Here is a 25657-nt window from a genome sequence, read left to right on the forward strand (position 1 = left end):
CTTTTTTGACAAACAACTCATTTTAACTTCAAATTTTTATTTCGAGGCACGATCTCTTTAGTTATTTGAACTTGCTGCAAGCCAGGCAGCCATGCCTCTACCCCAGCCTACTAGAGCTCATACAGACCTTGAACTCCATGTTCTCCTCCTCCGGCCTCCTGAATGGCTGGTGCTATCGGCCTGTGCACCATGCCCAGCTGTTTCGTATGTTAATATAGTATCTACCTTGTACTAATGACAGAGTTTTGCACAGAGTACTTGTGACATACATTTTTATCAGTGCATGATTTTATTCACGATGTTTTACATTTAATTTTGCTTTATATGTAATTTTCTTACACAACTTTAAATTTTCATTTTTATTTTATGCGCATGGGTGTTTTGATTGAATGCATTTCTATGCACCATGTGAGTGCCTAGTACCCAAGAAGGCCAGAAGGAAGGGGCATTGGATCCCCTGACACTGGAATTACAGATGGTTATGCGGGGTTCTGGGGGTGGGGCTGGGACTTGAACTCAGGTTCTTTGGAAGAGCAACAAGTGCTCTTAGCCACACAGCAATCCCTCTAGTCGCTCAGCTCTCCTACATTATGAGTTTGGTTTATTCTTTCCATTTTATTAAAGGATAAGCTAATGTTTATATTAAGGAGAAGACCTGAATTCCCATATGAGTAAGTGGCAGAGCCCGGGTTTCAGTTTGAATCCATTTGCCTTCAAGGAATAAGACTTTTAAATCTGTGAAATGTGGTTTTCCACATAGCAATTTTTGGTTTTCTCACACTGTATATTTTGTGACTCTAATAAAGCTAATAAGGAGGTGGCACAAATCTCCAAACAGTACAGGAAATAGTTCTTACTCAGCAACTTATGTCATCAAAACTCACCCCTACCAATTAACGACAAACGAAGTGGATTTTATGGTATAGGTCCATCCCATTCCCCGCCCTTTACCAATGGCAGTAACCACCTATTCTATGACATTGGGCTGTCCTGTAAAAATATTCTTTTATGATGTTTTTATAGAGGGAGACAATGCTGGTAGAAAAAGCCCAGACTGTGTTAAGTCTGAGATGGTCAAATTTCTGCCCAGCTGTTCACTGTGAATATTTTTGAAGGTCATAAAAGCTGCTTCCCAAATATGTGAAGGTATGGATAGAAATAAATGAAGTCATAGTCTAGATAAGTTCCTCTCATTCCCTGAAAAGTTGGAGGGCAAAGTGTGTGGGGATGGACGGTAGGTTCTGGCTGGTAGACCGTTCCTGCATAGCTGGGATTAGGTGGTGTGACGTCATACTTACAACAGGGTTGAAATGTAGAGGTTTTTCTCTTAATCCGTGCCCCTTTCTCTTCACTGGCCACAGAGGCAGGGGCCTATCAACAGTTTTGAGGATCCTCGGATGACCTGCGGTTTCCAGTCCAGTTATCATCAGCAAAGACCTCTTTACCCACTCTGGGATGAGACAGCCACTCAGGAAGTCCCTACGGGCCTTGAACACTGCGGTTCAGGTAGGAAGAGAAACAAATATTGTGGATGAGGAGAGAGTTGAAGGGCAAGGGAAATCTGCTGAGAGCCATGTTCTCTGAAATAGCACCCCCATGGGGTGCACCCCCGCAATACGCCATTGTTCCCTCATGGAAAGCCCCGTGTCTGTGCCTCAGTAACTTTGTGCTACTATAATGTCCAGCAGGAAGGTGAGGCTCTCCCAGTGGGCCCAAGAAGGGCTGCCTCCGGTCTCAGTGGTGTCAACGGTTGGTTTCTCATCATCGTTGAGAACTGGGGAAACAGAGGCCTGTGCATTAGCCACCCTCCCGAATGGAACTTCTTTCCTTTGTCCTGGATCTCCTTTCATTCTCCACTGTCATCTGTGCTCTCTCCTACACCCCTTCCCCATCCCCGTGCCAGCCCCCACTCTTCCTCCTTCCTGACTAGCTGGCTACAAGGCCACCCTCTCCTGAGCTGGGATGAGACTCCCCAGGGGCCCTGAGTGTCTGCCTGAGGACCAACCAGAGCCCCCAGTTACCTGAGTTCTGTTGTTCTGTCTTAGGGACTCACTTCCATTTCGGTTGAATCCCATTAGGTTTTGTTTACTTAGTAGTGTTTGAAGAAAATACTAAACGTAACACTTGGGTTTGGGACTACTGTGAAATTCAGTTGTCCTTGACACCATGCTATAATGACGTATATAAAATGTAATGTATGTGATGCGTCTGTAAATATGTGACATACAGATGACAATAAGCAAAACTACTCCAAACCTGTCCAAATTTTCTGCCCGGTCAAATTCTTAGCATGAGAAATGCCATTGCTCCGACATATCGGAATGTGCCATTCACAAGAATTACACAGGAGAAACCGAATGGACTTGGGGGTAATTTCTGGGAACTAAGTGGAATGCTTTGTTGTGATCGTTCAGTGTCCTTCTGACTTATGGCAAGTGGCCTGTGAAATAGCGGGGGAAAATCAAACAAACATGTACTTTGTAGCCCACGCTTCACCCCACAGCAGATACAAAGCACACTGCTTCTTCCTGCATGGGTGTGCTCTAGTGGGTAGGGCAGGGTAAGAGGTTCTTCGCAGGTCCTGGGACAGCCTGGCATCAATCATCTGCCGAGGAAGTAACATCTATGCCATCGTCTCCTTTGTGGTACCTTCGTCCCTTCAAGGGTTAAAAACAGTCCGAAGCATAATCACGCACATTTCAGCTGCGTGTCCATCGCACTCAGAGGGTGATGGGTTTGGGAGGGTGATGTGTCTCTACAGTGGTTAGACTTCAAGACTGGAGATGTGAGGATATGAAACGATCGAGCCATTAAAACTGTGAACAAACGAGATCCCATCTATATAAGCAGAGGACCCGTGTAGTCATGCCTAGGTTTGTGCCATTCTGGAATACCATCAGTGCCACAAGCCTTAGGGTGCAACTCTGATGACACCTCCTCTTGTTACAAGTTGAATCTCATTTGTATTCGAATGTCTCCTCATACTTGCCCATAAACCCAAGGTGAGAATGTTTTTCTTCCTAACAGACATAGCCTTTCTTTCTTAAATTTATTTTTGATTCTTTACATCAGTTAATTTATTTGTTCACTTTACATCCTGATCATAGCCTTCCCTCCTCCCGGTTCCCCCCTCACATATGCCTCCCTCCATTCCCACCTTCCCTTCACCTCTGAGGTGAGGGGTGGGGAGAGCAGATCTCTAGGTTGTACCATAGAGCTGGGATGGGGGAGGTCCCAGGGAGTCTATGGGGGTGACTATTTGTGACTTCTAGTAGTGGGGAATATAGATACTGAAGTACCAACCCACCCCCAAACCTTCAACCCACAAGTAGTGCAGGGACAAACATGGAGCAAAAACTGAGGGAATGGCCAACCACTGAGTGGCCCAACTTTCCATGGGTAAAAGCCTTTCTCTTTCGTAACTGAAGGGTCCATCATTGCAAGCAGGGGTGATAATCTTATTGTTCTTCTTGCCAAAACTCTGAAAAGTTAAAATGTTTTGACTTCAGAGCCAGGGAGAGTTGCTGTGAAATACATGAACCACAAAACAACTCACGATGTTCTTAGCTTTAGGATGTAAAGATCCACTGTAAGCCATTTGATGGAGTACCCTTTCCCATAGCTTATGGTTCCAAGACAGAAGCTCGGGTTGCCTAGACTTGTGGCTTTGGGGTAGGAATAATAACCATCCTTAGAATGGCCTGATATGCCAGCCACTGCAGTTCGAATGATAGGCTGCTTCCCTGGGGTCTGGCTCCCTACCAGTTGGTGGGAATCTGTTTGCAAATAGAAGGAACAGCTCCCGCTTCCCCAGGCTCCCTCTGATGGAAAGATCTGGCAAGAACCTTGAGCCTCTCCCCTGTCTGTCCTTTGCCTTGTGAGCTGTCCAGATGTAGGAGCTGCAGGAACTCTTTCTGGGCTGTGGTCCAGTTCTCCTCAGTGATGGGTCGCCCTTTGGAAGGCTATTGTAGGTTTTTTAAGGAGGAAGATGAAGATGTAGATGAATGAATGATTTCTCCAGCTGTGGCACATTTTTTTGTGGAAATATGCTGAATTAAAGAAAGGGAGAAAAAAATACTCCAGTTTTGTTTTTTTTTTCCCTGTCCCATCTTCTTTCATCCTATTTATAACTTCAGTTTCCTTCCCCTCCTCCGACTCAGGGCTACTTCCCACCCCTGCTCTGCCTCACGTCTGTGCTCTCAGAAAGGATGAATGGACTTCTTTTCCAAGGATTACACATCTGCCAGTGACTGGAATACTGACAGGAGGGGCCAACCATGAACGCCACGCTCCCCCCATAGTGGCCTTCATCAGAGTATTGTTCCCATTCATTTACAGAGGGAGAGACTGAGGAGGAGAACAGGAATGGAAGAAGGGAGGCCAAGAAAATAAAGCTAAGGCTTAAATAGTGAAAGCCCAGCCAACAAGGGGAAGGGAGACTCAGGAACTAGGAAAGCTAAGAGGAACAGAGGAGGAACGTTGAGATGTGTAGAACTGACAGAAAATGGAGATGGGTGCTTGTAGAGGTAGAGATGGTGTTGGGAAAAGAAGGATGAGTGACAATGGGACAAAGAAGCAGGGAGCCCGGAAAATGACAAGGGCCGGAAGAGAGGAGAAATGGCGTGAAAGAGAAAAACACGCCATTCTGAGGACGTTCACTACAGCTAAAAAGGGAAGTCACATTTGCATGCAATTGCCTGTGCAGCTGTACATTGCTCCACAGCGATCTTGCAGTCATCATTTTCTTTCATTTTTACCTCCTCCTCCCTCCCGATGGCCCCCTCCTTGCTATCAGCCCAGAGCCATTATGGAGAGCCAATAGGGGCCGAGGGCTGGTGTTCTGCATGAATGAATGGGCCCTTTCTGTTTCAGCTTCTCGTCATCCTTCTGTCAGGGAATCTTGTGAATCAATGGAGCGCCTTACACAAGCCAGGGCTGTAATGTCTGTTACTGTTTATAGTCTGCCTGGAGTGTAGCCCACTGACCCTGCCTCTTTTCTGTTCCTTTCCTCTCCTCTGTCCCTCAACTTCAGCACCTCTCCATCGTCACCATAACAAGAATGATTGTGCATGTCAGGTTTCTGCTCCCTGTCTCTAAAATGTTGCTGTCGTGAGGCGTTAGAGCTAGTTCCTGCCCGCCCTGTAGAGAAGCGACAGGGCTGATACAAGCCATTCTCAGATAAAACAGGAAGTCTGGAAATGGAACCCGCTCCTGCCTAGAGTCAGGCAAAGCTTGTCTTCTACTGGGAATCAGAAGTCAGAAACCAGAGGCCCCACTCCACATGGAGACAACATGACCACAGTTTAGCCATAGCTGCCAGCGTCCACATGTGATCTCAGCCTCCTGCTTAGGGTCATCGTGACTGATGATCAAAGCCTGTATCAGAAAACACAGTGCTCTGGTCTCCTTCCAGAAGGGCATCTTTTTTTTTTCTCTTGGTCTTCATTTCAGGTGGTATTTTTCAAGTGCCGGGATGGATTGGTTGAGTCATCTTGATTTTTAACAGTGGCATTTTGATCAATACACAACCATGTCAAATAACGGCTTAAGCTGGGAGGCAGAGCAAAGCCTCGGAGCATAGGGGAGAAAGAATTTCACTCTCATTGCTGCGCTCCTTCGTTTGACCTACCAGGCGTTGCTTTTCTCCTTGTGCGGTGCAGTTTGGTATATTTTGGTGTCTGAGTGTGGTAGAACCTTTATTTACTCCATACGCAGAATCCTGCCACTTCCCAATGGTTTGGAAAAGAATGTAGAGATGGTCAAGAGTGAGGAACCCAGTATCTTAAAGGGGATTATTTGGGTTTGTAGTAGATCCTTGGGCAAGTTGATCACAATTCTTCAGTTTCTTCATATACCAGAGAGATTTTCAAAGCTTGTTCCCCAGGAAGTGGCCGGAGTGGCGGTAGCAGCAGTAGCCCAAGGAGGAGGTGGGGGAGGAGGAGAAGGAGGAGGGAAAGGAGGAGGAAGAGGAAGAAGAGAAGGAGGAGGAGGAAGAGAAAGAGGAGGAGAAGGAAAAAGAGGAGGAAGAAGAGGAGGAGGAGGAAAAGGAGGAGGCGGAGGAAGAGGAGGAGGAGGGGAGGAGGAGGAAAAATTTAACTCTTGGTCTGGATTCATTGGACTAGAAACCCCAGAATTCGCTAAAGCACAGGCTTTAAGACTCTGCTCCAGAGTTAGGGTTGAGGAATATTTTCTTGTTTCTTTTTTTTTCCCTAATACATTTCCAGGAGCTGCCCCTGTTACTGCTGCTAGAAGTCCAGAAATCACACTCTGAGAGCCACTCAGTTCATATCTGTGAAGCTTGAGGCATGTCCGCATACAGTAAACATGATGTGCATGCTTGCTGTTGTAAATCATTGCCCTCAAGTGCCTTTTGACTCATTGCTCTGTGAAGTACGTTTTGGAAATCCAAAAATGTCTAAGGGTTGAGTCAGAAAGTGACCCACTGATTGGTTGAACTCATTTGACCCCCGTAGTGGCACACGGTGGGCCCTAAAGACAGATGGGGAAAGAGAAGACACAGTCCTTGCCTGCGTGCAACTTTTTAAAAAAAGAAATTTGTGTGAGAGGGGAGTGTACACTTTTTGTGATAGAGCAAATGGTTTCCATATGAAATACTGCACTTATGTATGACACAGGCTTGGCAATATTAGGGGGTGACTTCGATTTCACTACTTAAAGTTTCTAAAGCAAATTTACTAATAGAATGGTGGAATTGAAGAATGTCTTTCCCAAATAAACTTTAGAAGTTCATGTGGGAGACATGTTGAGAGGCCAGGTTCATGGTCTCTCCTAGGGCTTTGTCATCTGGCCCAGCGGCTGGGAGGGATCAAACCTGGGCAGTGTTTGGAAAGGGCCATGGACAGCCAGGTGGGATGTGTCAGCGGGAAAGCAAGAGCCTCCAGTTTGGCTTTCAAGTGTTGAGAGTGTTGAAGACAGGCCAGCAAGGCTTCAATGGAGACTCACCTTGCCTGGAAATGTTTATGCTCACAGCAGGTTTGTTCTTACAGCTGACTGTGTCGGATGGCCATAGGGCTTAAAAACCTGAGTTTCAAACTCATCTGCTGCACGTCTTTCTTCAGGACACGTTTTTCTTTTCTGAGAACACTTTTTTTTTTTTTTTTTTTGCAAAAAGGTTCTTTGTTCTTCAAAACAATCCTAAGCCTGTGAACCTGTGAGTATCCTGGATGTTATAACGTTGGATATTACAATATTGGACTAATCTGTTCCAGACAGAATGCTTGGCTCTTTCTGTCAGAGAAGACTTACGGTAGTCTACAGTGAGTTGAATGAGGAGCCTCTCAGGGGCCCCCATTCTCAACATCTTATTGAATGTTCTTGCTTTCCCAACTCAATGTGGTACAGTCTAAACTTTGAAAAGGCAGTTCCTTATAACTAATCTGTTGTTGTTGTTGTTATTATTATTATTATTATTATTATTATTATTATTATAGTATTTACTTATTTTTGAAACAGTCTATATGTAGTCCTGGCTGGCCTGGAACAGGCTATGTAGCCTAATTCTAGAGAATTGTCTTTTCTGTATAGGGTCTGACCACTAAGGGAGATGGGCAGCTTGGGTTCCTCTGACTCTGGTTTGGCAGCTATGCTATCTCAGAAAACGCTATCTACTACAGTCCTGTCTCAACGTTCATCTTTCACAGAAGACCAGGCCTAACTGCCCCTGGGAGGTCCCTAGAGGAAGGTTTCCAGGACACTTGAGGCTGAACAATCTTTTCACACACCTACCCCATTACATCTCTGAGGGCCTTTAAGTACATACTGGAATAAGAGGGCATAGGTAAGCCCAAATCCACTTACCACAGTCGATTCAATGTTTGCATTTACCCTGTGTTTTTTGGATATCAAGGTATCTGTGTACCTGAGCCTTTCTCTGCAAGGGAAGGTGGCCCCTCTGGCCAGCTGTGGGTGGCTGCTGCCTATAGACCAGGGTTCTACACCTCTTCTGTTAGTCTCCTGCCTCCTTGAAACTTTTGAGTGTGCGCTATTTAACATTCAGATTCCTTGAACCTTTTGTGTAAGGGTTTGACTCTAAATAGAACTGTGTCAGAGAGAGAGGGGGGGGGGAGCACAAGAACACAGCATCATGCCCTGGCGTTTTTTAACAAGTTTCTTGGGTTTCCGGTCTTTAACAGGCAGGTCCCTACCCTTATTTTTGAGTTCTTACGTTGGTTCCATAGTATAAGACATAAAAGGTCATGTCCTATAGCAAATAAATGCCACCTTTCCCAAACAGCGCAGTCCAAGGATGGATTTAAAGGAGCCAGAGAAAGAAGCTGCCTGACTCTGATCTAATGACTCTGGACGACTTTCTCATTGCCGAAGGCACATCCTGCTCTCCCGCTCTCTTTTTCCTCCCCCTCCCTCTCCCCTCTCCCTATCACATCTAACACGTTTCTCACACTTGCCAACATTACGCGCACTATAACTCATTTCACCTGTAAAATGAGAGGGGCACCTGGGAAGAAGAGCTCAAGGCGGTTTGGGGTTGGGACTCACTGGAGAGCTGCAAGGGAAGGTGGAGGACCTTGGTTTGACTGTGTGAGAGAGAATGAATCCCTTCAGGTGCTGGAAGGAGACCCAGGTGCAGAAAGAGCCCGCCTCATCTCAGCAGGACAAGTACAGTGACAATCAGCACGCAAGCCTTCTGCAGACCCAACCACCTGATAGATAAATTCCTTGTTTCTCAAAAAGTCAAGGAAGTAACAGCATTGCACTGCAACTCCCAGGAGGCTCTGGAGAGTTGGGGGCAGGGGCGGGGGCGGGGAGGGGAGAGTTCTCTTCTTCAAACCGCAAATATTTAGTCCGAGTTGGGAAAAGGTCCCCGGGGGCACCAAGTTCTTATTGGATTCTAGAAGTTTGACCCCCTCTTCTGGAACAGGGGCGGGGGCGGGGTGGCCACAGTTGGCTGGCGTCGCCTGCTCGGCTCCTCTGGGCTCCCGCGGGCCGGCTGTTAGCCGGCGCTGCGGATCTCTGTGAATGGAAATGGTCGGGTGGGTGGATGATGTGAGAGGGCTGGAGCTGAGCTGAGTTGAGAGGGGGTGTGAGAGCCGAGGGGGTGGGGACGGCGGGGCAGGGACAGCCTGTGGTGCTCACGTCTGGCCGGGAGAGACTCTTGGCCTCCAGATGTTCAGTGTGTTTATAGCCGCCAGAGTAAGAGACCAGCTCCCTCGTTAAGAAGTTGCTTTCTTGAGCTGCAGCTTCTGCAGCTGGAGGCTGCGCCCTCCCTTCCCCAGGCTGGTCCCTCACCCCGACCCCGCCTTCCTCCTCTGCAATCCTCCCAAAATACACGAGCACACAAAAAGAAAAACACCAGCAGATTTTTTATTTCAGAGAGTAAACACTTGGGCCGTGGGGGTCTGGAGGTTATGGGAAAAGAGGAAACCATCCAGCTAATCGGGCAGCACACACTTCCCCCGCTGAAATAAAACAGAAATCTTTGCTCCGCAGGGCTGCCGGGTTAACCCCGGCACTGCCAGCCAGGCAGTGCCCCAGCCGCCTGCCCCAAGTGGGGCTTGCAACTGCTGACTCTGGGAGGGGAGAGGCCTGGCCTGCCTAACCTGCCTGCTGTCCCCTTGGTTTGTGGTGGCACATCTGCTTAAGAAATAGACGGTTGGAACAGATGAGATTCTGAACTTAGATTTGGATTGTAAGAGGCTGGGGGTGGAGGTTGGGGGTTAAGCGAGGGCACCACTCCCTGCCGGCAGAGTCCTTGCTGTTAGGAAAGCTGCTCCTTTGCCTGCCTCCCTCCCTCCATCCCTCCTTTTCTCCCCTCTCCTACCTTCTCTCCATTTCTCTCCCTTTCAGTTCTCTGGTTCTAGTCTTTTCCCTACTTCAGAGTCTATCTTCTTTCATTTGGTCCCTAGCTGCTTGTCCAGAGACTGTAAATACCCCATGGGGCAGAAGTCAGGGGTCAAACAGGAGGCCTAATTGCACTATGGGAGAGAGCACCTCTCCCTGATGTGTGGGCAGCCTTCGGCCCCCAGAACTTGCCCCTGTGCATGGCCTCTGCCTTTCAGTTCAGACCCTGCCCTATCTCACTGTCTGGAGGGCTGGCTCTCTCTTCTCTGCATCACTGCGTGTTTTTATAGGGATTGGCCTTCCTATTCCTGAAAAAAATCGTATTAAGACTTACATGTGGCCTTTGTGGACTCTTGCCTCTAAATAAGACAAATTTCCACAACCTCCACTCATCCTTTCAGGTGGGATTTAAACTTCAGCCTCCAAAGCAGACAACTGGCTTTGCAAGTCGGGACCCCTTCCTTGAAGACCTTGTCAGATGGTGCTTGGGAAACAGAAACATCCATGATTTAAACAGCTATAGAACCAGGTCCTAACTTCCCAGGTCTTTTACTGGATCTCCTGCAACCCTGAAGACCTTCTACCAAGTCTTAGACCTGCTTTCACAGGTTTTTTTTTTTTTTGGGGGGGTCAGAAATGAGTTTTATTACACGCAAGAATTTCGCGTTCTCCTGCTTCTCAGCACGGCCTGGACCTGCAGAGGAGTTAGGATCTTTTAAAGTAAGGGGAAGAGGTTCCATTGTGCCCCACAGAAGCAGATAGGTATATCTTGTTTTACAGCACTGAATTTGCTGCTGTCAACTTCCTTCCTCCAAATCCCTTCCACTGCTCTCTGGCCGATCCCCAGAGATTGCATTTAAATCTGGAAGCTGTTTCCATCCCATTGTCTTGGAGATAAGAATCATGGCCATGCCCAGTGTCCAGACACATCTTTCTGCTTTATTTTGTGCTACACAGGATATATCTTGAGTCAGCTTCTCTACTCTCTAGTGGGTCATAGATTGAGCTCACCACCTTCCCCTTATACAGTGGGAGAAAGTGCAGTGGCAGTAATGTCTAGATCATTCTCCCCACTCTGTCAGAATATATAGCAGCAACAGTGTCAGGAGATCTGTTGGGTGTGACACAATCCCAGTCCACTGCCTCTGCCTAGACACCATCTCCTGGAGTCCTAGCCCTCATGTCTGATCTCTGGCTTTTCTTGAAGGCGCTGACCAGGGGCTCTTGCTACAAGTTCACTTAGACAACTGGTAGTTTGCAGACCTCTCCACTCTAGAGAGAGATTACCCTACATGGAGTCTAGATTACTCTACCGGGACCCTACTACTTCAACCTCTTAATTCTTGTTTTAGGGTTCGCAACTTTCATTGATATGTTAGATAGATGTTCCTAGTGGAACAAGACTTACGACTGGTTGATGATCCTAGGCCAAATATTAGACTTTGATAATGAAAGTGGGCGGCTGCATCTGGAATCAGATATGCCTGTCGACTGTTCTGGAGAGCCCAAGGGAGAGTAAGGAGAGCAAAAAGGATGCTTCATCACTTCAAATGGACCTGGTGAATGTAGGCCTTTCATCATCCCCTCGCCCCTTTAACAGAAAATGCAGACTTTTAAGTTTTCCTGAACAATAAAACCACTAGAGTCTGTTCGACCCATGACTTTTGACACGGTTTCAGATTGTCCTGGCAGATTCCTGGACTTATTTGCTTCTTGATTAAACCTATCAGATATGCCAATCCCTTCCTCTTCTCTGGTAAAATGAGTCGGAATAATATCACTCCAGAGAATGCCTTTGCCAGAGCTGTGTGAGAGGGAGTTGCTGGGCCTTTGCCAGAGCTGTGTGAGAGGGAGTTGCTGGTCTTTATACCTCCAGGGTCTTGAGGTTCAGGCACATATGGCGTTTGCTTTGCCGGGCTCCTAGGAAGATATTATTCCAGTTGAACATGGATGAAAACTTGAACTGTAGTTCTAAGATGGGAAGAAGAAGAGAAGGAGGGAAGAAGAAACTGTAGGAAGGGGGAGAGAGAGAGAGAGAGAGAGAGAGAGAGAGAGAGAGAAAGAGAGAGAGAGAGGAAGGAGGAGGAGGGAGGGGGAGAAAGAGAGAGAGAGAGAGAGAGAGAGAGAGAGAGAGAGAGAGAGAGAGGTTAAGCTGAATTTGCTTACTCTACGGTCCATTCTCTCAATCACTGTATAAATTTTATGTGCCCTGATAGTTTCTACATTCACTCTTCACTGTCACCTCCTTCTCGGTGACTTGTGTCCCTATCCTGCCAAGATAAAACAATGCAAGCTTGCTTTCCTACAAACCAGAGACACACGAAAACCTCAGAGATGGAGCAGCGAAATGAGCCACTGTCCCCGATTATTTCTGGATCTCCATTTGGGTTTTCTTCTTCCCCAACATTGGTTACTTGAGGGCATGGATAAACCCAGCAATTTGCAAGGCTTGTGTGGAGAATGGGTTTCCCTTTGCTGCGACTCTGCTGGGGTCAAGAGGATTTTCTTCCTTTTCACCTAAGTACCCAGTTCCATTTGCTTCTCTCTCCCTGGACTCTCCCTCAGCCCGGCTAGCCCCAGCACAGCTTTCTGAGCAGAGTCCTGGAAGAAGACTAAAGTATACAAAGTTTCTGAAAGGTTATACCCTTGAAGCCATCCACAGTGTCCGTAGCACGTGCTGAAGTTTACACAGAATGTTCAGACCTGAATAAAGAGCCTAATTGTGGGGAAGCTGCTTTTCAGCACACAGGATGGGCCGTTCCCTGTGGGTTTTACTATCAAAAGGCTTTTAAAAGTGCAGTGTAGCCATTGTTGAATATTTCACAATGAATTAAATACCATTTCTCTCCTTGCAGCTGTTCCCCGTGAGTGAGCGTAGTGATTTTTTTTTCTGCCTCTCCTCCTGGCAGAAGATGTCTGCTGTATAAATGCAAACACTGGGCTAATGAGATTATTTGTGTGTGAATTCTTTAGGAAATGCATTTCTTTATTTTAAACTCAATGTGATGGAGGGCTGCGGCTCTGGAGCTGGGAGCTGGAGTGAGCGTCTGGCGAAGAATAGAATTGATAGTCTGAGAGCAGAGCTGGGGGAAGGCAGAGAGAAGGGCTGGGCTCCGGCTTGCACACTCCCCTCATTCCCCAGGGCTGCCTACAGCTCTCAGTCTTACAGGGGCGGTGATGGAGGAGGGGAATTCCGTTTTTTTTCCCACTCAGTAAACAATTGCTTTCCCATCTGCTCTTTCATAACTCCTTTCTGACTTACAGGTTTTAAGATGGAAAATTTTTGTTTTGCTCTCTATTTTTTCTTACCTAAAGGAGTCCCCCCCCCTTTTTTTTTTAAATAAAATACACGGGTAAGGAGAAAGGCCATTCTTAGGTTTTTAGCATCTAGTATGCATTCTACAATGAGGGCATGTTCAGCCTTAGTGTCTGGAGCCGTCTAAGCTGTACCCACTGCTGTGCCTTGGATGGGATTTCTGAGTGTTCACGAAGTTCCACGGACTAGAACCTGGGCCCCTTCTGGGACGCTGAGACTTATAGAGGCTTATAGAGGGCTCTAGAGTGAAGTCATTAGATCTTTACCAGGAATTGTGCTGTTCTCAGGGGAGTGCTGGAACTCCTGAAAAGTCCCTCTGAATGGAGAACAGCTCCCTGGATTCCTTTTTCTGTCTTGTCACATGAGACTCCTCCCAGCTGTTTCATCATTCCCTGTGAGGACCTCACCAGACCAGAGTAGATACTGGTGATTGCCCTGCCTGCTTTTGAACTGGGTACTCAATAAGCCTCTTTCTTTCCTTTACTACTTAGCTTTTGGGGGTATTTCGTTACAGAACAATACAGAATAAGATGTTAAATATTTACAGATCTTCCCTTGTGTAACTTTTACCTAAAATTTTTTTTATAAAACTTTATTTTTTTTTACAAAAATTGAGCTCAAGTATTCAATAAACTGGAACTAAATAATATCAATTTAATTTGAAGATGAGCATAAAATTAACTCTCCTTAAAAACAGCATCAGGAAAAGATGATGTTAAATGGAGGGAAAAATTTAAATGTTAGGAAGATAGCAGACTTTGAAATTATTAAAGGGGTTTGTGAGCTTCTTCCTCTCAAATACCTTTTAAGATTTTTGTTTTTCCTTTTGCTCTTACTCTTCTTGCTCCCTTCCTCTCTTCCCTCTCTGTCCCTTCTCTCCCCATTCCCTTCCTCCTCTCTCTCCATATGTTCATGGCTGTCTCTCCTCCTCCTCCTCCTCTCTCTCTCTCTCTCTCTCTCTCTCTCTCTCTCTCTCTCTCTCTCTTCCTCTGACTTTCTCTGTCTGTACTATCCCCTCAACTCCCCTTGCCATGCCCTGTATAAACTCTATTCTATACTAAAAAAAATTACTGTTTTCCAGAAGGAGTTGAAATAAGTTTTTACTATTATCTATCTGGTTCTATTTTGTAAGATGTGAATTTTAAAACCTTGATGGGGGGTTTTGGGAAACTGAGGCACAAAGAGCAGATCAAACACAAAGGAAAGTCACTTATTACTTATCACTGATCACTTACTACTTGTCAAGCAACAAGGAAAGTCACTTATTACTGTTCTTCAGTTGCTTCCAAGGTGAAAAGGAAACACAGGCTGGTTGTGTTGGTTTTAAGAGTGTAGGGCAAAAAGGGTGTGCAACGAACTTCCGCATCTTTCCCATCATTGGTCATTCATTCCTTTAATGCCTTCCAAGCGGGGAAACCCAGTGTCCATGGAAGAGTGGGCAGATGGAAAATGCCACCTTTGCTGTCTCTTTAACTCAAGTAGAAGTTTTGAAGGAGAGAGTCGGGAGAACCTGTTCTGGTTGGTTGTTTCTAACCCAATCCATGTTCTCTGCCTGGCCTATTAGATTTCCCATCCACATGTAGCCTGTGTGCTTTACTTTTTAAAATAGCCACTTGTGAATACAGTGTACCTCTTTGAAGATGATTTACAAATCAAAGAAGAGTAAGAAAGTCGATCCAGTCAAATCTTATGAGCTTTGACACATGGACGTGTTTCCCTGAGTTTTTCTGTGAGAACCTGGGTGACACATGGACCCCTGGGTGACAGCTAATCTTACAGTATGTTCCCTGTTTCTGTGGCCTAATTTTCAATCTGCAAGTTTCGCTTGGTGAGCGCATCATTACCAGGTTAGAAAATTGGCACTTTAATGACTCCATCCTATCTAAATCTGTTCATCAGGTGTGGCTTTTTTTTTTTTTGTTTGTTTGTTTGTTTCTTTTGTGTAGAAAACTGGCTCAAAGTAGCTTCAGAAGGAATTTATTGACTTCTTCAGGGGCAGTCCAGTAGAAGAAGGAGGTGGGAGAATGCCTTCTTCTCCCATGTATTTACATGGATTTGCCCTGAGGTGCTGGGGCTAGAGAGCAAAGTGACTCTCTTGGAAGACCTCAAGGTCTTGACATGACCTGATAGAGAACATGGGCATGCTGGGTAATGTCACATGAGCACTAGGGAGGAGGGAATGTTTATGCTACAGAAGGGAGACCAGCGCATGGTGTAACTCTTCAGGTGGCCTCCAAGTGAAGTGGGAGTGGGGGTCCAGCCAGACTGACTGTGGTGCAGCCACCTCTCCAAACTTGGACAGTCTGACTCACAAAGGGCTTGTTTTACTGGTGTTTAGAATAGTGGTCACCGAGGCTCTGCTTTATGTATCCTAGATCATTGTTATTCTTTTCTCCCTACCCAGTGTTAATTTTCACCTCCCTGGCCCCCTTGGCCCTCTGGCCTACCTTCAGGGATGTGCTCGGTCTCCCAACCCCCCACCTCCTGCCTCCCAACCTGAATGAGATAGTCCACTCCCGGGTCTGCTGCTCCTCACTTCATTAGTGTTCCTGGTGTTTATAAAGCCAGAAGATAATATTTTTAGGTTCCATTTGGAGTTCCCCAGGCAGCCTCTCTCTAGGCCACTTAGGAAGTTTAGAAGGTCACGGAAATGTTAGACTTTTTTTTCCCACTGAACTTTGGTTAAGTAAATGGTCTTAAGATGATGTTCATAGACCCCACTGGGAAGATTTTTCTAGATGATGAGAAATCCATTCTCTTTTTATTTCTCTTGTCTTCCCCTCTGGAAAACTGAAGTTGTTTTGGTTTTCTCTAAGTAATCAATTAAGACAAGCTTGCATGCATGCACGCACACACGCACGTGCGTGCGCAGTAAGCTTATTTACATATACGTGTGTGTGTTATATAACAAATGCCTCCTTTAAAATGCATGTTTTTTTTTTGTGGGGAGGGCAAACCTAAAGCAAACTTTATGAAATATTAAATACTAACCAAGGGATAGACTTTGTTCTGGACTATTCCCTGGAATTTCCCAGCTGGAACAGCCCCAAGACACATGTTGCCTATAGGCCACCATACTTTCCCATGAGGCTTTGTTATATGCAAAATACATGTTTTAAGAATATTTTTTAGTACAGCTATAGTTGAGTGTAACCGACATCAGGATTGAAGTTTAGAACACTTAGTGCTTTTAAAAAGACATCTGAAGGGGTTAACATCCCATGTTCCTCATCTTTTCGAGTCTTGGCCAGTCATTGCTGCTTTCATGACCGTTTTTGTGAATCTAACTACAATCTATAAATGGAGGACTGCACTACGTGGCCCTTTGTGACTGGCTTCTTTCCCTTAACATGATGTCCTCGAGGCTTATCCACGTTATAGAGTATATTTTATTCCTTTCTACTCATTCACATTTCTACTAGATGGCTGTGCCACACTATTTTTTTTTATTTTAATTTTTTTTTGCCCAACCTTTGATGGACATTTGGGTAGTTTCCACTTTGTGGCTACTATAAATAATACTACTGTGAACGTTCATATGCACATTTTTGCATGAACATGTTTTCATTTCTCTTGGGTATAGACCTGGGGTAGAATTTCTCAGTCATCTCTGTTTAACCATTTAGGGGATAGCCAGACGATCAGTTATATTGGCTGCCCACTTTTACACCATCGGGTATACAGGAGGATTCCACCTTCCCCGTATCCTCAACAATACTCATTTCTGTCTTTTGGCTTAGAGCCCTCACGGTGAATGGGAAGCAGTACTTCCTTGTGGGTTTGGTTGGCATTTCCTTAAGATGAATAACACGGAGCATATTTAAACGTGCCCGTTGGACGCTTGTACAATTTCTGTGGGGACTTGATCTATTCAAATCCTTGACCCACTTTTCCACTGGGTTGTCTTTTGGACTACTGAATTTTAGGAGTTCTGTGTAGAGTAGCCTTGAGGCAAATATCTCACCAGCAACATAATTTACAAGTGTCTCTTCCCACAATGTCAGCCAGGCTCTGTCTTTCCTGATGTTGCAACCTGTGGCACACAACAAAAAAGGATCTTGTTTTTGATGTAACCCAACTTATCTGTTTGTGTGTGCTGTGAAAGTTATACCGTTATGGACATTTGCTTATTTCAATTTTTCCCTGCAGATCTGTGCTAGTTTAGTTCCTCCCTTTAAGTCTCCGATTGTTTTGAATTGATTTCTGTGGGCCATGTGAAAATGAGAGATTTTATCTTTTAGGCACACACTTAATCTGTTCATCTCACACTATCATTTCCCCTTTGCCTGGCTATTCATGTGTGCACAGAGCTTTTAAATACATAGCCCACCTACGTCTATGAACTGCTCTTTTGATTTAGGACGTGAATTATTATTTGTCTTGAATGACCTGCAGACCGCTCTTTCTGATCAATAAATATTTTTAGGATTCGAGGATGCTTGAGTTCAAAACTGTGTGGATAGGTATGTTTGTGGGGATGTAGCCTGAAAAAAAAGGTACCATTTATGTTATTTACATCCAGCCAGATATAGTTAACATTAACATTTTACATATATCACCCTATTTGAATTTTACACTGAATCCTGGGAGTTATTTTTAATTTCACTTTACAGCTGAGTAAGTTGATCTTTATATAGCTAAAGTAATTCGTCAGGTTCTCCAGCAGGTCTCAGGCCAGCCTGAATCCATAGCCTAGTATTGAGGAATGGAGTATCATAGTAAACAGGGCAAGGCAGCAGGAAGTTGGTGGCGAGAGGGACTTGTGAAGAAGGCACAGTGTACAGCTCTAGCTTTGTATATGATCATCTATTTCCACATCTCTAAACAGGACCATTGGTGCCCTTGGCTCACCTCCTGTGAAACCCAAGCAAACAATATATCATTTCACCCCCCCCCCCCAGTATATTTGGAGTCAATGAAGCCAGAATACTTTTGAAGTATAATACCTCTGGTTGCTTTTTTCATGATTCAGCCAGTAAATCTTATTGGAGGCAATCTTAGGTATTTCATACAAACACATCGGCACTTCTTCAATTTCCTTGTTTGCTCATTGATGAATTTTAAAGGAAGTCACTGACAAACATCCTGGACCTACAAAGTTTGTCACAGGCAAGAGGTTTAATATGACTAATATATTTAATCTGGGCATTGAGAAGGAATAAAGAGTCTAAGGAAAGTCGAAGTGTCTCCTAGAATGAAGTTGTCCATGAGTAGTGGATGTGAACTTGCCCCCTAAATCCCTTCTCTGTGTTGTTCCTTTTTTAAAAAATAGTTTCTTTCTTGCAGACGGATTTGGTGGAAGAATTGGGATGCACAGCTTTAGAGCAGCGGTGGGACATCCCCCAGAATGTAGTATTGGTGTGTTTGCAGCTCCTTTCTGTCATTATCAAATTTCTCTTGGAGCACACTAACTACTGAATCTCTAAATGCCTGTAAAACAAGAACGAAACAATTAGGAACAGGGCTTTTTTTTTTTTTTTTTTGGCTGCTCCTCTTCCAACGTTTTCCCGCCACAGCGTCACACAGCAGACCCCAAAGCTCTGATGCACACTTATTTCATGTCTGCGTCCACTCACCCCTAGTTCCTATGGGGAGACATCTGAGTCCTCCCTCTGCTTCTCTTAATCTGAAGCTGGGAGCTCTTGCCTCCCTTGGTTCACTCTTGAGCCCCGGCAGACATATCCTGTGGAACGTCACTGTACCCACCTCTCAAGGACAACTCCGTTTATTTCTAAGGGAGGATGGGTAGGGACTGTGGATTACCAATCTCATTGTTTGCCACCCTGAGCCTTCTTTTCTCCCCTATTTACTTTTTATTGGTGGGAAAATGATGACTCACTTGACTTGTGGTGTGAAATAGTACATATGGAGAGGCTGAGATGCTTCTCCTCTTGGCTATCTCGGAAATGCCATGCTGGAAAATCCATGCTAGAGCAGGCACAGTCCCTGTGACTTCAATCAAAGGAAAGGAGAGATGCCTATTTCTATTTAGTACTAAGGTTTGATCCATAAAGTCTTTAGAGTGATCAGAGTTGAAGATAGCATGAAATGAGTATTTCCTGGTTAGGGCTCCTGTTTAGAGAATTATATGGCTAGCTTCATCTGAAGCATTGCTTAAATAACCTGATAACTAAAATATATTGACAAGAACTGTCAGCACACTACCTCTTCTAGCAAATTCTGAGCACTTCTTCCTCCTAAGGAGAGCCTTCTTTTTTTAAGATTTATTTATTTATTCTATATAAGAACACTGTGTCTGTCTTCAGACACAGCAGAAGAAGGCATCAGATCTCATTACAGATGATTTATGAGCCGCCATGTGGTTGCTGGGATTTGAACTCAAGACCTCTGGAAGGGCAGTCAGTGTTCTTAACCACTGAGCCATCTCTCTGGCCCTTGTAGGTCTTGCCTTGTCTGATATGCCCTTTACCATTGCTGAAAACTTCAGCTATTTTCAGAAAACAGTTATTTCTAATGCACATAATTAAATGCCGACACCACAGTTATCCGATGTATTTGGTTCCTGTATCCAATGACTCTGATAGTACAGACTTGACGTATATATTCCTTCTGAACTTCTAAACCGTTTGACTAAATTTCATTGATTATAGGCACATATTATTTTGTTTTCATTAATACAATGGTACATGTACACTCATTTATAATTCTTCTTTTTCAACCATGCTTTCTGTTTATCTTTGCTGTCAACAGTTTGTATCTCGCAGACTACTTGATACATCTCTGATACATTAGGAGGTTTGATTTTCCCAGGCTCAATACCCAGTGGCTGTTTTCATGCCTAACTCCAGGAGACAAATCTATAGGCAGATGTAGATGTCTTTGTCTTATTCATGGTCCTGTTTTCAACGTGTTTAAGAGGTCTTGGATTAGTTTTCCTTAAGGCACCCTTTGAGAGGGGAAGATAGAGGGCAGTAATAAAAGATCCCATTGCCAGACAGACACTGATCTCAAGCTTCCAATCCATTGTGATCATTACAAAGTAGGCACTCCGTTTAGTACCCAGGGAAGCTTGCCAGGATAAAGGATTGCAGAGCAAATGGTGGTGTTTTCCCCCTTAGTCTAGGGTCCAATGTTATAAGCTTATTTATTATTATTATTATTATTATTATCATCATCATCATCATCATCATCATCATCATCATCATCATCATCACCATTATATCATTATTTACTCTCCAAGTGCTTATGGTTGTCTATATAGAATGTATAGAACTCTATGGAACATGTTAGAAAGCATTTAGTTTTAGAAGCTCTGATGCTAGGGAGAAAGCAAAGAAAAGGGCCATGCATGCCGTTATGTATGGTCCCAGAGGCATACAAGGACCTCCCAGACAGTGACTTCTGCTGCAAAGCTTATGTGTTATAGGTGAGACTACTTTAATTACTGAGGCTGCTTTTGAATTTTGGGGATTTGACAGTTCAGAAATCTACCTTATGTCTTGTCTGCTACTGAGTTTGAACCCCATAACTATTTCTTGAGAGACATACAGCATATAGCTTTATAAAACAGTCACCTGCTCACTTGTGTGGAACATCTAAGAAGATTGACAGGTAGTCTTCCTTCCCTCCCCTTTCTCCCTTCCTCTTCTCTCCCCCTCCTCCTTGTCCCACTCCTCTGTCTCTTCCCCCTTCTCCTTCCATTTTGAGACATTGTCTTACACCATAGATTACACTGGCCTTGCTATTTCTGTCTCTTGTCTCTTGCCTTATTTAGTGCCTATGTGTGGGGAGGGTACATATGTGCCACAGTGAGAAGGTTGAGGACAGCTTGTGGGAGTTGGTTCTGTCCTTTAACTGTGTGGGACCTGGAAATCAAACTCAGGTCATATGGCTTGGCAGCAAGTACCTTTAGTGATTAAGCCATCTCACTGACACTGTCATTAACCTCTTGACAATCCTTACTTACCTCAGTCTCCCAACTGTTGGAAGGAAAGTTTTTTTTTTCCCTCTTCTGAGTCTAAGAAAGCAAGAAGGAAGATTTAAGTCCAGAAACTGGCATGAAACAATTCAGTTCTAGGGCTACATGACTATCCTAGTCTCCTTCCAAGAGAGGGGAGCAGAGAGGGAGGACACACACACACACACACACACACACACACACACACACACACACAGAAAGAGAGAGAATGAATGAATGAATGAATGAATGAATGAGTTCTGACAATTTCAAGTAGGGATACCATGGTGTAAAATATTAGTCCTCTTTCTAAGCATAAAGACCAACTGTTGTAATGTTGAATTAATAGTAGACTAACCACCTCAGACCATATGCAAAAAAAAATAGTTCCATCATCCATCTACCCATCTATCTATTCACCCACCTACTCACCCACCTACACACCCACTCATTAGTCTATCCATCCATCCATCCATCCATCCATCCATCCATCCATCCACCCATCCATCTATCCATCTACCCACCCACCCATCTATCTATCCATCTACTCACCCACTCATCCACCCACCCACCCATTCATTCATATCCCTCTATCCATCCATCCCTCCATCTACCCACTCATCCATCCATCCATCCATCCATCCATCCATCCATCCACACCCATCCATCCATCCATCTGTCTATCCATCCATCCATCCATCCATCCATCCATCCATCCATCCATCAATCCGTCCATGCATCCATGCATCCATTCATCTATTGGATTATCTTCAATAATCTAACAATTACTCCATCAGAAACCTGCATGTACACACTTGGAGGCTGCTTGTCTTCAGAGCCCAGCATAGGAAGCAACTGATTTCAGTAAGGAAGACTTAGAAATCAAATCCGGAAGGAAATGTTTGCTGCTCAATCTAGTTAGCACAGTGGGGAAGCTAGACTAAAACTTCTAAAAGTACATAAAAGCATATAATCCTAGATTCCAAAAAGTTCAGAGTTGGTAGCTAGAGAGCAAGGGCCCTCTGTGAGAAGGAGGGAGAAATGAGATTGAAAGGAAAATGGGACCACATTTGAGCCTTCACTTGGATCTTAGCTTTCTGGCAGTAGAGAATCTTAGAGTGCTGCATTTGTTTCTACATATGCTTAACAAGAGCTGGTGGCAATATTTCTTTGTATCCCAGCTCTCCTGAGTAAGGACTGCCTTTCCCAGAAGGCTGCGCTTGTCTTTTACATAGGTCCAAGGCCACCCTGTAGAAAGGGACAGCTACCCAAGATTCCTTGATTGCGTCTGCCTTTGGCTGTCAACGTTTTTCACCAAATGCTTCACTCCATTGACTGAGATGTAGGTTGAGGCTCCCCAAAGACCATACTGTACTAGAAACATCTGCCTTCCTGAATAAGTTATTTTTGAAAGAATGTCAGTTTGGTCTATGCTGTCAAGCTGGGAGTGACGAGGGTGAGCTATGAGGGAAATGGGGACATGAATGGATTCCTTGGTATTGATAAGGGTGGCTTTTCAAGGGCTGTGGCTAATTGGTGATGTGGGGGTGGGGCTTCAGAGAATTAGAAGATTGGATTGTCTATCTCTAGGTTCCCTGCAGAAGTTTCTGGCTGAGAGAAGCTAATCAGGAGACCTGCATGGGGAGAGAGGCGTGTTATTTAATTAGCTTTACAATGGGCTGACTTGAAGGCACGTGGTGGGTTTAATAGAGGGAGATAGATGTCCTTTTTTGCTCAGCTAATTGTTGGGAAAGAGCAGGGTCTTTGTTGAAGCCCAGCATGAGAGCTCTGATCTCTTGCAGCCTGGGGCTGCCCCTACTTATAATTTTAGACAGAGCTATTCACGGCTGCCCTGCAGTGAAAAGCAGAACAAGAAGTGTATTGTGTGTGCAGGATCAGTGCCCAAACCTCCCCAAAGTCACTGGAAAGAAAAAGAAGAGAAAGAAAAGGCGAGCCAGAGGACCCAGCCATGTGGCCTTTTGGAGTGTTTCTCCATCATTCATTTGCTGTGGCTTTGGAAAGGGCAAAGCTACACTTTTACCAACTGGGAGCTAAGGTGGTGTGAGTTAACCAAACACCCTTAGAAATACCAATTAACTCTGCTTTCCCAACAATAAGACCCTGGTCTTGCCAAGCTAGAGTAGGCAAATGAGGTGATGTTGTTGAGCCCCATACCGCCAGCCTTGTTGGCAGGGCACCAGGCAATGGTAATGCCAGAATGCAAATCATGTAGCTGAAGCCCCCTAAATAGAAAATCTGTGTTGCTGCCTGGGGCGGGGTGGGGGTGACTTGGGGTAGTGGCAGTTCACAATAGCAGCCTAAAGAGTAGAGTATAGTAGCCTTTGCTAGGATCCTTGGTGGCAACTAGCCCACACAGGTGGCCATCCCCAACAAGTAAAATGTCATCGTATATCCAGATGGCAAAACCAGGCTTTCAGGGGTGCTACATAGATCTATAATTCTGTCACTGTCCTGGGCTATAAATGAGTTTTGATACATTCCCACATTAACAGGAAGTAGAATAAATGCTGAGGCCAGCTCCTTTAAGAAGATATGATTTTCTCCAAGTTGTACAAAATTATCACATGGCTATCACATCTTCCACTGAAGACAAGAAGACCTGGTTTTGTAAGGAGCCCTGAGGGTATGAACATGTCCTTGCTGTTAATTGGTAGTACAGCTGTGAGTATGTGAGCTAGTTCTCAGCCACGTCTTACATCTACAAGGGAACGGTATCAAGGATTTGACCGATTTATTTGCTTAACATTGTCTTTGCTCCTGTGTCTGATGGTAAGAGGCACAGACCAAGAGGAATGCCAGGGTCTGATCTGTTTGTGATGTGATGATTTGGATTAACGTTTTTGAAAAATTTGTGCTCACTAAATCAAAAGTCACAATTCTGGTATGGGTGGAGCTGAATGGGGCAAGACAGGGTCTCCTATAGCCCAAGCAATCCTCAAACTTTGCCAAGTAACCAACTGTCTTAGTTTCTTTTCCTGTTTGTGTGTAAAAGGCAACTTAAGGCTGAAAGGGGTTTGCTTTTGCTCAGAGTTCAAGGTGCAGTCTATCATGATGGGCAAGTCAAGGCAACTGGATGTTGAATCAGCCCATCACTGCACATGCAGGGAGTGAAGATTGCTCCTGGCCGCTAAGCCCCCTTTGCTCAGCTCCCTTCCTCCACCCACACAGTCCATGAACCAAGTCAGGGAATGGCAACACCCGCAGTGGGTAGATCTTCCCTACCCCGATTAATGAAATCAAGATAATATCTTAGAGGCATACCCAGAGGTCTATTTTCCAGGCCATTCCAGATTCTGTCAAATTGACAATTAACATTAACCTTCACACTAAAGATGGTTTTGAGCCCCACACCGCAGCCCCAGTCCTCCAAGCTCCATCACTCATGTGCTAGGACTGCAGGTTTATGCTACTACTCTAGCACCAATTCCAAGTTGTAAAGGTGGTAACAACAGCTGAGAGCTATTGGCTACTCATCCTGTCAGACACAATATGAATAGTGCACTGGACACAAATTGTATCATACTTAACTCTGAACTCAGTGCTTTCCTCCTCTCCATTGACGGGGTAAGAAATTGAAGCTTCTTGAGGCCAGAAGATAAGTGGCCAGAAGTGACAGAGGTCACAGCCATGCTCTTGCTTGTCACTTACTACTCCGCCTCTTTGTCTGCTGGGTGCCTTGGAGGCTAATAGTTTGTTCCACACCGTGAGGACACCGAAGTTATGCTTGGCAAAAAGCTTGAGTGTTCTGAGTGTGTGAAACCTGGGCCATCTTTTGGAAGTGTGTCCTTACCTCTACAACCGAGTTCAGTTCAACTTAAAAGAGTTCTCCGAGGAAGAAAGCATTATTAACTCTAAAACATAGGCATCTACATGAGTGCTGGGTCCTTTCTGAATGAGGAATAGCTGTTGCCAGCCATTTGGTCTCTCTCAGTATTGTGGACTTCCTGAAAGAAATGTGTCTACAGTCTATAGTCTTTCTCTCTCTCTCTCTCTCTCTCTCTCTCTCTCTCTCTCCCTCTCTCCATATACATATATATATACATATACATACACACATATACATATACATACACACATATATACATATACATACACACATATATACATATACATACACAATATATACATATACATACACACACATATATACATATACATACACACATATATACATATACATACATACATATATACATATACACACACATATATATACATATGCATACACACATATATACATATAATATACACACATATACATACACATACACACATATATACACACACATATATACATATACATACACATACACATATACACACACACACACACACACACATATTCAACATTATTTAGAATTCCTGGAAAGGATTCTCTCCTGGGAACCTGCCACATTAGAGCTGGCTGCCTTTTGTTCTTTCCTACCAGTCAGCTGCCTGCTCCCCACCCAGCTCCTCCCTCTCCCAATGGGTCCCTTGGGGTGCTTCCCACCCAAGGCCCCTTTGTGAAGAACTCTTTCAGGCTGGTTTCCCAATCTGGGAGAACATGTGTTTCAGATCCCTGATGAAAAGCATTTCCACTA

General features: G+C 44.7%; 1 protein-coding gene across 2 annotated transcripts in view; it reads left to right on the forward strand.

Moving 5' to 3' along the window:
• Ets1 (ETS proto-oncogene 1, transcription factor) overlaps nucleotides 1–25657 on the forward strand; it is a 122087-nt gene that overhangs the window by 26325 nt on the left and 70105 nt on the right. For both annotated transcript variants that reach the window (XM_017595451.3, XM_039080790.2), the window contains exon 3: nucleotides 1362–1506. In XM_017595451.3, coding sequence (XP_017450940.1) covers nucleotides 1362–1506 — 145 coding nt within the window. The remainder of the gene's footprint in view (nucleotides 1–1361; nucleotides 1507–25657) is intronic.

Source organism: Rattus norvegicus, chromosome 8 (genome assembly GCF_036323735.1).
Source record: "Rattus norvegicus strain BN/NHsdMcwi chromosome 8, GRCr8, whole genome shotgun sequence".
NCBI lineage: Eukaryota > Metazoa > Chordata > Mammalia > Rodentia > Muridae > Rattus > Rattus norvegicus.